Consider the following 11,443-nt stretch of genomic DNA (forward strand, 5'->3'; position numbering starts at 1 on the left):
TTTTTATTTGACGTTATTTGTATTTTTTTTATTAATTTTATTGTAAGTTATCTTTTTATTTATTATATTGTATTATTTTCTTGTATTATTTTAAGTTATTTTCTGTTATTTTATTGTATTAATTTTTTAGTGTTTTTAATTATTTTTTAGTTTTTTATTATTTTTTATTGGGTTGCTAGGAGACCCAAGTTGGAGGAGCTTAGCCTTCTAACTGGCAGCAATTGGATAAAAGCAATTATTCCTCTCTCACTAATTAGGACTTTATTTTTCTTTTCTTTTTGTTTTGTATCAACCTAGAGCCATGGATGATGGGTTGTGTTGTCAAATTTTAAGGTTGGGGGCCTGTAGTTTTGTTGTTTTGTGGGTCGCCGTGATGCCATCACTCTTTTATATATATAGATGCAGTATTACTAATAATACTGCATATTGAGCCTCCGGTGGCTCAGTGTGTTAAAGCGCTGAACTGCTAAACTTGCAGACCGAAAGGTCCCAGGTTCAAATCCGGGGAGCGGAGTGAGCACCTGCTGTTCTGCCAACCTAGCAGTTCGAAAACATGCAAATGTGAGTAGATCAATAGGTACTGCTCTGGCGGGAAGGTAACAGCGCTCCATAAAGTCATGCCGGCCACATGACTTTGGAGGTGTCTACGGACAACGCCGCTCTTCAGTTTAGAAATGGAGATGAGCACCAACCCCCAGAGTCGGACACGACTGGACTTAACATCAGGGGAAAACCTTTACCTTTTAATATATAATAATATTACACTATACTAATATTATAATATATTGTATATACATGTAATATTAGTAATAATATTAGGATGTAATACAATGTAACAATAATTATAATTCACTATTATAATTGTATATTTATATTACATGCAGTATTACTAACAATATTGCAATACAGTCGTATAATATAATATACTAGCTATGCCCAGCCACGCGTTGCTGTGGCGAAGTATGGTGGTATGGGAAATAAAGTATTGAGGAATTGGTGGTAGTTAAGGTAAAGGGTAAAGGTTTTACCGTACATTAAGTCCATTATAAGTGGGTTATATAGCTGTGTGGAAGGGCCTTGAGTCTACACTGCCATATAATCCAGTTCAAATCTGATAATCTGTATTTTATAGGCAGTGTGGAAGAGGCCTAAGTGAGGCCTAACTCTGCCTGTCCCCTGGGCTGAGTGGGTTGCTGGGAGACCAAGTGGGCGGAGCTTAGCCTTCTAACTGGCAGCAATTGGATAAAAACAATTATTCCTCTCCCTCTAATTAGGACTTTATTTTTCTTTTCTTTTTGTTGTATCAACCTAGAGGCATGGATGAGGGGTTGTGCTGTCAATTTTCGAGGTTGTGGGGTGTTTACTTTTGTTGTTTTGTCCGCTGCCGTGATGCCATCACTCTTTTATATATATAGATTGTATGTATATATACTTGTAAACCGGCCTGAATCCCCTACGGGGCGAGAAGGGCGGGATATAAATGTTGCTAATAAATAAATAATAAATAAATAAAACAAAGTTTGGGCAGTTTAATAAACTTCCCCCATGTTTTGATGATAGTACTAATTAGGAAATGCCATGTATAACCCCGGAACAAAAATCATCGTGTTATGTCACATCGTGTTATCTTCCCACAATCTCAATTGCAAAATCCCACAGAAGGAAAGTCTCTAAAGAGTGGGGGTCACAAGCGTTGACCCTCCGGTTGCCGTACAAAAAGGCGGACTGGGGGGGGTGCAAGAAGGAGGGGAATCCCATGGGCCCGGCCACATCACCCCACCTCGGTTGCCATGGAGACAAGGCTCGGGCCACCCCTCCAGTGGGTGGGCAAAAGGGGGGGGGGGGGCGGTGTTGCCAGAGGTAACTTTAGGTCAGGCCTGGAAGGAGGATGAAAAGGGGCTTAGGAGCCCAAGCTTCCCTCCGCCCTCCTTTCTCCAAATCCCAAAAGCCTTGGAAAGAAGAAAAGGGGGGTAAGAAGGGGTCCAAAAGACCCCTCCCCTTTCCACTCCCTCCCTCAACTTTCCCCCCTCCCTTCCCCAGGGATCAGGCCACCCATTTAAAGCCTCTGGTGCTGTCTTTGGGGTCCCAGTGCTGAAAGCCGGCAAAGGAAGGCAGAGATGGGCAGGCTCTTTCCTCCTCTTCCGCTGCTGCTGTGGCTGGTCCTTCTGGGCTCCCTTCTGGGCTCTTCCCAGGACTCAGAGGCCCACCTGGAAGGGGCGGCGTTGGAGGGGGGCCCAAAGAGGGTCAAGAGGGGCTTCACTTACCCAGGGACCCTCTGGTGCGGAGCCGGGAACATCGCGGGGAGCTACGACGAACTGGGTGAGTCCTTGCTGCTTACGACAATACTGGTTCTGGTTCTGCAGAGACAAGGCAATGGGTAAGAGATTGGGGTTTGTTTTGCTTTTTTGCTTCCTTGCAATTATCAATAATAATAATAATAATAATAATAATAATAATAATAATAATAATAATAATAATACATCACACAGTCCCAGACACTTGGGAAGGGTCCGGTGTGTGACCCAATACAATCCAATACAATCCAATACAATCCAGACTGACAAAGTTCTGGAAATCCAGACTGACAAAGTTCTGGAACACAACACACCAGACATCACAGTTGTGGAAAAGAACAAGGTTTGGATCATTGATGTTGCCATCCCAGGTGACAGTCGCATTGAAGAAAAACAACAGGAAAAACTCAGCCGCTATCAGGACCTCAAGATTGAACTTCAAAGACTCTGGCAGAAACCAGTGCAGGTGGTCCCGGTGGTGATGGGCACACTGGGTGCCGTGCCAAAAGATCTCAGCCGGCATTTGGAAACAATAGACATTGACAAAATTACGATCTGCCAACTGCAAAAGGCCACCTTACTGGGATCTGCACGCATCATCCGAAAATACATCACACAGTCCTAGACACTTGGGAAGTGTTCGACTTGTGGTTTTGTGAAACGAAATCCAGCATATCTATCTTGTTTGCTGTGTCATACAACGTCGTTGTGTCAATAATAATAATAATAATAATAATACATCACACAGTCCTAGACACTTGGGAAGTGTCCGGTGTATGACCCAATACAACAGCCAGCAGAGTGTCTGCTGTGGACTCATCTTGTTGTGTTTCTAATAATAATAATAATAATAATAATAATAATAATAATAATAATAATAATAATAATAATAATAATAATAATACATCACACAGTCCTGGACACTTCCCAAGTGTCTAGGACTGTGTGATGTATTATTATTATTATTATATTATTATTATTATTATTATTAGAAACACAACAAGATGACGTGTGATCCAATACAACAGCCAGAAGAGTGTCACCTGTGGACTCATCTTGTTGTGTTTCTAATAATAATAATAATAATAATAATAATAATAATAATAATAATAAATCACACAGTCCTAGACACTTGGGAAGGGTCCGACGTGTGATCCAATACATCAGCCAGAAGAGTATGCTGTGGACTCATCTTGTTGAGTTTCAAATAATGATGATAATAATAATAATAATAATAATAATAATAATAATAATAATAATAATACATCTCACAGTCCTAGACACTTGGATAGAGTTTGACATGTGATCCAATACAACAGCCAACAGAGTGTCTCCTGTGGACTCATCTTGTTGTGTTTCAAATAATAATAATAATAATAATACATCATACAGTCCTAGACACTTGGGAAGGGTCCGACGTGTGGTCCAATACAACAGCCAGAAGAGTATCTGCTGTGGACTCATCTTGTTGTGTTTCAAATAACAACAACAACAACAATAATACATCACACAGTCCTAGACACTTGGGAAGGGTCCGACGTGTGATCCAACACAACAGCCAGCAGAGTGTCTCCTGTGGACTCATCTTGTTGAGTTTCAAATGATGATGATAATAATAATATTAATAATAATAATAATAATACAACATCACACAGTCCTAGACACTTGGGAAGGGTCCAACGTGTGACCCAATACAACAGCCAGAAGAGTACCTCCTGTGGAGTCATCTTGTTGAGTTTCAAATAATAATAATAATAATAATAATAATAATAATAATAATAATAATCATAATAATCATAATAATAATAATAACAGTCCTAGACGCTTGGGAAGTGTCCGACGTGTGATCCAATACAACAGCCAGAAGAGTGTCTGCTGTGGACTCATCTTGTTGTGTTTCAAATGATGGTAATAATAATAATAATAATACATCACACAGTCCTAGACACTTGGGAAGTGTCCGACGTGTGACCCAACACAACAGCCACCAGAGTGTAAATGTAATAATAACAATAATAAATGCAGTAAAATAAATGTAATAATAAATAGAGTAAAATAATAAATGTATTAATAATAATAAAAATAGAGTAAAATAAATGTAAAAGTAACAATAATAGAGAATAATAATAAATGTAATAATTATAATTAATAGAGTAAAATAATAAATGTAACAATACCAATAATAATAGAGAAAAATAATAAATATACCATATATACTTGAGTATAAGCCCACCAGGACCCTCACCCGAGTATTAGCCGAGGAGGGTTTTTTTTCAGTCCTAAAAAAGGGCTGAAAAACTAGGCTTATCTCGAGTATATACAGTAATATTCCAAAGCTCTAGTGTGGATGGGAACATATTTTTGGTACCTTTTAGGTACCTTGACATTATAAATTCTCCCCTAAATAGGCGAACACCGCGAGACAGACCGATGTTGCCGGGACCACGACAACTGCCACCACGTCATCCACCCCTTCGACTACAAATACGGCTACCGCAATTTGCGTTGGCACACCATCAGCCACTGCGACTGTGACAACCGGTGAGCTGGGGACAACGGACCCACAAAGTATAAGCAAAAATTATTTTCAAAGTATGGTAAATAATGTGGAAATATGTATTTGAAAAGAGGCCTACCTGTCTTGCTCGTTGTCGCTGCAGGCTGAAGGCGTGCCTGGGGTCGGTGAACGACACGTCGTCGCGGGTGGTGGGCCAGGCCTTCTTCAACGTCATCCGGGTGCCCTGCTTCCGGTTCGCCTACAAGGAGCAATGCGTGGAGCCCTACCTCTACGTCTGGTAAGACCAGCCCTTTCCCTCCATCCATCCCTTGTGGGGTTGACTAGAACTAGGAATCAATCAATCAATCAATCAATCACGGAGGGGTTGCTAGCTCTAGGAATCTACCTACCAACCTATTTAGGTCCAGTTTAGGACAGAGGTCAGGTCAATGACCTTGGAGGGCCTTGGTTTGGGGACCCCTGATCTAGATGATCTCACAAGACCATAGGTAAGCAAAGAGACCTCCAAAGACCATCTAGATGGTCTCATAAGACCATTGGCAAGGAAAGGGACCCTTAAAGGCCATCTAGATGGTCTCATAAGACCATCGGTAAGGAAAGGGACCTCCAAAAGCCATCTAGACGGTCTCATAAGGCCGTAGCTAAGCAAGGAGACCTTTAAAGACCTTCTAGACTATCTCATAAGACCATAGGTAAGCAAAGAGACCTTTAAAGACCATCTAGATGGTCTCATAAGACCATAGGTAAGCAAAGAGACCTCCAAAGACCATCTAGATGGTTTCATAAGACTATCGGTAAGGAAAGGGACCCTCAAAGGCCATCTAGATGATCTCGTCAGGCCATCAGAAGACCATAGATAAGGAAAGAGACCCTCAAAGACCATCTAGATGGCTTCATAAGACCACAGGTAAGGAAAGGGGTTGCTAAAGGCCATCTAGACAATCTCATAAAACCATAGATAAGGAAAGGGACCTCAAAGACCATATAGATGGTCTCATAAGACCATAGGTAAGGAAAGAGACCCTCAAAGGCCATCTAGACAGTCTCATAGGACTATAGGTAAGGAAAGTGAGCTCCAAAAGCCATCTAGATGGTCTTATGAGGCCGTACCTAAGCAAAAAGACCTTCAAAGACCATCTAGACGATCTCAGAAGACCATAGGTAAGCAGAGACCTCCTAAGACCATCTAGATGGTTTCATAAGACCATAGGTAAGGAAAGGGGCCCCCAAAGGCCATCTAGACAATCTCATAAAACCATAGGTAAGGAAAGGAACCCTCTCAAAGGCCATCTTGACATCTCATAGGACCATAGGTAAGGAAAGGGACCTCCAAAAGCCATCTAGATGGTCTCATAAGGCCGTAGCTAAGCAAAGAGACCTTCAAAGACCATCTAGACAATCTCATAAGGCCATAATTAAGCAAAGAGACCTCCAAAAACCAGGTAGACTTAGGTCAACCCTAAGTCTAAAGTTTAGGACAGGGGCCAGGTCAATGAGCTTGGAGGGCCGCATCCGGCCAATGGGCCTTAGTTTGGGGACCCCTGTATTAATCCATCCTCCCACCCACCCATCCACTCTGTAGTACAACTGCTTATGTAATAATAATAATAATAATAAACACTTGGGGAGTGTTCGACTTGTGATTTTGTGATACGAAATCCAGCATATATATCTCGTTTGCTGTGTCATACTCTGTCTTAGTGTCAATAATAATAATAATAATAATAATAATATTGTGGCTTGTTGTGGAAATAAGTATTGGGAGCTTCAGTGGAGACCCCTTTTTCCCATGATAATAACTCTTCGGATGCCTGTATACTGTATTATGAGCACAACCACAAGACAAGAGAACAGCATGAACAACTTCTATATGGTTTTGTACCCAGAACTAATAGAAAGATCACAGGCAAAGTGAGGCAAAGATGACAATAAAATGCACCATATAGGTAGAACAATGGTTGAAAAGAGGACATCTGTAAGAACGGGCCTGAAATTTACTTCTCTGCAACTAAGCATTCCTCTCAACCGCATGTTTATTCTCTTTCTTTACTCCTCCAAAGGTGTAGAAATTACAGTACGGTGGCCGTCGCGGTGGTACAGGAACAGGCAATGTACGAATACGGCGGGGAGGTCATCGATGGGCGGTTGATAGACGGCCGATTGATGACAACAATCCCGTCACCAAGGTTAGCGACTCCTCGACATCAACCAGACGTGCCTGTTGTGGAAGTCACCGAAACCCCTGAGAAGCCCGTTGTGATCACCAATCCACCTGTTCAGCCCAGCGGATTCGGGAAGAAGCAACCAAACAACCCTGATTCTGCCATTAGGCCTCGTAAGAATCGTCCAGATCCTCCACTTAAGCCAAGTCGTTTTGGTAAGAAACAACTGGACAAGCGTATCAAAGTTCACCCCGGTAAGAACAAACCACACAAGACCGTTGCGGTCACAGATTCTCCTGTTCGGCCCAGCGGTTTTGGTAAGAAACAACCAGACGAGCGCGTCGTGGTGATCACTGATGCTCCTGTTCGACCGGATGAGTCGGTTGTGATCACCGATCCTCCAGTTAGGCCAAACGGATTTGAAAAGAATCAACCAGTGGTGATCACGGATGCTCCCGTTCGTAAGAATCGACCGGATGAAGCCATTGCGACGATCACGGATGCTCCCGTTCGTAAGAATCGACCGGATGAAGCCATTGCGATGATCACCGATGCTCCCGTTCGTAAGAATCGACCGGATGAAGCCATTGCGATGATCACCGATGCTCCCGTTCGTAAGAATCGACCGGATGAAGCCATTGCGATGATCACCGATGCTCCCGTTCGTAAGAATCGACCGGATGAAGCCATTGCGATGATCACCGATGCTCCCGTTCGTAAGAATCGACCGGATGAAGCCATTGCGATGATCACCGATGCTCCCGTTCGTAAGAACCGACCGGATGAAGCCATTGTGATGATCACCGATGCTCCCGTTCGTAAGAATCGACCGGATGAAGCCATTGCGATGATCACCGATGCTCCCGTTCGTAAGAATCGACCGGATGAAGCCATTGCGATGATCACCGATGCTCCCGTTCGTAAGAATCGACCGGATGAAGCCATTGCGATGATCACCGATGCTCCCGTTCGTAAGAACCGACCGGATGAAGCCATTGTGATGATCACCGATGCTCCCGTTCGTAAGAATCGACCGGATGAAGCCATTGCGATGATCACCGATGCTCCCGTTCGTAAGAATCGACCGGATGAAGCCATTGTGATGATCACCGATGCTCCCGTTCGTAAGAATCGACCGGATGAAGCCATTGCGATGATCACCGATGCTCCCGTTCGTAAGAATCGACCGGATGAAGCCATTGCGATGATCACCGATGCTCCCGTTCGTAAGAACCGACCGGATGAAGCCATTGTGATGATCACCGATGCTCCCGTTCGTAAGAATCGACCGGATGAAGCCATTGCGATGATCACCGATGCTCCCGTTCGTAAGAATCGACCGGATGAAGCCATTGTGATGATCACCGATGCTCCCGTTCGTAAGAATCGACCGGATGAAGCCATTGCGATGATCACCGATGCTGCCGTTCGGCTTAATCGGCCGGATAAGAAGCACCGGAGAGGCAAAGGCAAGAAGAGGAAAGGAAAGAAGGGGAAAGGCATGAGAAAGAAGGAGGAGAAAACACAACAGAACGTGCCACCCGTTCCCCTCGGAGATCCGGAAAAGGAGTTAGCGGCCCAAGAAGCAGGGAAGATGGGCTTCGGAGGCCCGTTTTTGGGCGAGGAGGACCCGTTCAACGCTATCCTCAGCGACGACCCGGGCAAAGAGGTGATCGTGCCGGATCCCGTCCCAACAATTTCCTCATCCGTGGGGCCTTTTCGGAAGAAGAGGAAAGAGCGACGTCGCCCGGCGAAGAAGGAAAAGAGCCCGGCGTCGAGCTGAGACTTCGGAGGGGATCCAACACGGAGTAATAAATTGAGCAAAGCCTATCGTGTCCAGCGGTTTCCCAAAAAAAGCACTCCATTACCCATCTGGTTTGTGTGTTTGGACAGATTGGAGGTTATGCTAAGCCAGGGGTGGGCAAACTATGGCATGTATTTGGCTCCGAGGAGTGTTTGTGTCCACATTTCAAACTTTATTTAACAAGGACATAATTCCTATCGGGAAGAGATCCCTGTGTCCTTATTTTGCCTCCGTTGTCCCCAAAGCTGGCCCCACAACCTCCCTCCAGAGATAACACTTCTGATGTTGTCAAAATAAATATCCTGTCTCCGGAACGCCCATTTCAAACTTTATCTGCTTAACTTGGCCTCAACCATTTCGGTCATTTTCTGGCCGTGTCTATTTAACAATCCCTGACATTCCCCGAGTCTTTCCTCAAGACTCATCGGCCTCGAAGGCTAAAAAAAAACACATTTCCCGACCCAATATATTCTGGTCTCCTGACCCAAATGGCACCGATCCATGCGACTATTCCCGTTCCAACTCCAAGGAACGCCGATTTCTTTTTCGGGTTGCCAAAGACGCCGGCGCGTTTGCCAACAACGCTTTTCAAGGGCGAGAAAAGCGAGAGGCCCGAACAACCGAGCGGGGAAAACATTCGTCCCCAGAAAGAGCCCAAGCCAAACTTCAATGGGGAAGAGCATACGAGGGGTGCAAAATACCCAACTTTTGACCACCCAGAATATTGTTATTTATATATACAGTAGAGCAGGGATCCCCAAACTAAGGCCCGGGGGCCGGATGTGGCCCTCCAAGGTCATTTACCTGGCCCCCGCCCTCAGTTTTATAATATAATATTTTTATATCAGTTTTAATAATATAATATATTGTATATACATATAATATTGATAATAATCTTATGTTATACAATATAATACTAATAGTAATACCATATAATAATATTAATTATATGTTATATATTACATATTATATAATAGTATAGTGGTATAGTTCAATATCTATATATATAAAAGAGTGATGGCATCACGGTGACCCACAAAACAACAAAACTACAGGCCCCCCAATCTCGAAATTTGACAACACAACCCATCATCCAAGCTTCTAGGTTGATACAACAAAAAGAAAAGAAAAATAAAGTCCAAATTAGAGGGAGAGGAATAATTGCTTTTATCCAATTGCTGCCAGTTAGAAGGCTAAGCTCCTCCAACTTGGTCTCCTAGCAACCCAATAAAAAAATCAAAAAACACTAAAAATAATTAAAAACACTAAAAAATTAATACAATAAAATACTATAACAGAAAATAACTAAAAATAATACAAGAAAATGATAAAATATAATAAATAAAAAGATAACTTACAATAAAAATAATTTAAAAATACAAATAACGTCAAATAAAAATTACACAACAATTTTTAACCAGTACCACCACCACTTTGCCACAGCAACGCGTGGCCGGGCACAGCTAATCTATATATATAAAAGGAGAATGGCATCGCTCCACCGGGCAAAACAACAAAACTAAAGGCCTCCCAACCTCAAAATTTGATAACAGAACCCATCATCCACTTCTCTAGGTTCATCCCCAACCTCCATGGGGCCTAAAAAACCCCAAAAACTGGAACGCTCCATCTGCGCCTGCCCCCAGGCTTACAAGCAGCGAGTCTACTCACTGCAATTCCAATTGGCCACAGCAGCGCGTGGCAGGGCACAGCTAGTAGTAATATATAATGCTAATATTGTGTTATGCTAATAATATAATATATTGTATGTACATATAGCTGCTCTAAGTGCCCTTCGGGGAGAGAAGGGTGGGATATAAATGTAGTAAATAAATGCAGTAAATAAATAATTAATTTTAGACTTAGGCTCGCCCAAAGTCTGACATGACTTGAAGGCACACAACAACAACAACAATCCTAATTAACTTGACTATCTCATTGGCTGGTAGCAGGCCCACACTCTCCATTGAAATCCCAATAGGTTTATGTTGGTTAAAATTGTTTTCATTTTTAAATATTGTATTGCTCTTTCGTTGTTGTTGTTGTTGCACTACAAATAAGACATGTGCAATAAGCATAGGAATTTGGTTTTGTTTTTTTTTTCAAATGATAATTCGGCCCCTCAACAGTCTGAAAGATTGTGGACCGGCCCTCTGCTTAAAAAGTTTGGGGACCCCTGCAGTAGAGTCTCACTTATCCAAGCTAAATGGGCTGGCAGAACTTTGAATAAGCAAATATCTTGGATAATAAGGATGGATTACGGAAAAGCCTATTAAACATCAAATTAGGTTATGATTTTACAAATTAAGCACCAAAACATCATGTTATACAACAAATTTGACAGAAAAAGTAGTTCAATATGCAGTAATGTTATGTTGTAGTTACTGTATTTACAAATTTAGCATCAAAATATCATGATATATTGAAAACATTGACTACAAAAATGCCTTGGATAATCCAGAACCTTGGATAAGCGAGTCCTGGATAAGTGAGACTCTACTATATATGGATCCTATTAATCATGAGACCGTTCCAGGCATTTGGGGCCAAATGTGGACTTCCCCAAATTCAGGTTTAATCACAGGAAGAAAATTTAGGAAGACGGGCATCCTCGGTTGGTATCTACACCAGGGGATAATGGGAGATCCAAGCGGAGGAGAATGGA

At 42.6% G+C, this 11,443-nt stretch overlaps 2 protein-coding genes across 2 annotated transcripts in view; one reads left to right on the forward strand and one right to left on the reverse strand.

Moving 5' to 3' along the window:
* LOC134292994 (adenine phosphoribosyltransferase-like) overlaps positions 1-2,357 on the reverse strand; it is an 18,673-nt gene extending 16,316 nt beyond the window's left edge. Inside the window, exon 1 of the mRNA XM_062959023.1 lies at positions 2,265-2,357. The gene's annotated coding sequence lies outside the window, so the exon portion shown is untranslated. The remainder of the gene's footprint in view (positions 1-2,264) is intronic.
* proca1 (protein interacting with cyclin A1) lies at positions 1,872-10,644 on the forward strand. The gene is made up of 4 exons (XM_008124680.3): positions 1,872-2,319; positions 4,703-4,835; positions 4,955-5,089; positions 6,873-10,644. Exons 1-4 carry the CDS (start codon positions 2,118-2,120, stop codon positions 8,755-8,757), a joined length of 2,355 nt encoding a protein of 784 aa, XP_008122887.3. The 5' UTR covers positions 1,872-2,117; the 3' UTR covers positions 8,758-10,644.
* The last annotated feature ends 799 nt before the right edge of the window (positions 10,645-11,443 follow it).

The sequence above is a fragment of the Anolis carolinensis genome, unplaced genomic scaffold, assembly GCF_035594765.1.
Source record: "Anolis carolinensis isolate JA03-04 unplaced genomic scaffold, rAnoCar3.1.pri scaffold_7, whole genome shotgun sequence".
In the NCBI taxonomy this organism is placed as follows: domain Eukaryota; kingdom Metazoa; phylum Chordata; class Lepidosauria; order Squamata; family Dactyloidae; genus Anolis; species Anolis carolinensis.

Bases quoted from the DNA above. Each gene is read 5' to 3' on its own strand.
- proca1 (XM_008124680.3), top strand. From the start codon at position 2,118: ATGGGCAGGCTCTTTCCTCCTCTTCCGCTGCTGCTGTGGCTGGTCCTT. The intron at 2,320-4,702 runs GTGAGTCCTTGC...TCCCCTAAATAG, and splicing joins GGGGAGCTACGACGAACTGG to GCGAACACCGCGAGACAGAC. The intron at 4,836-4,954 runs GTGAGCTGGGGA...TTGTCGCTGCAG, and splicing joins CACTGCGACTGTGACAACCG to GCTGAAGGCGTGCCTGGGGT.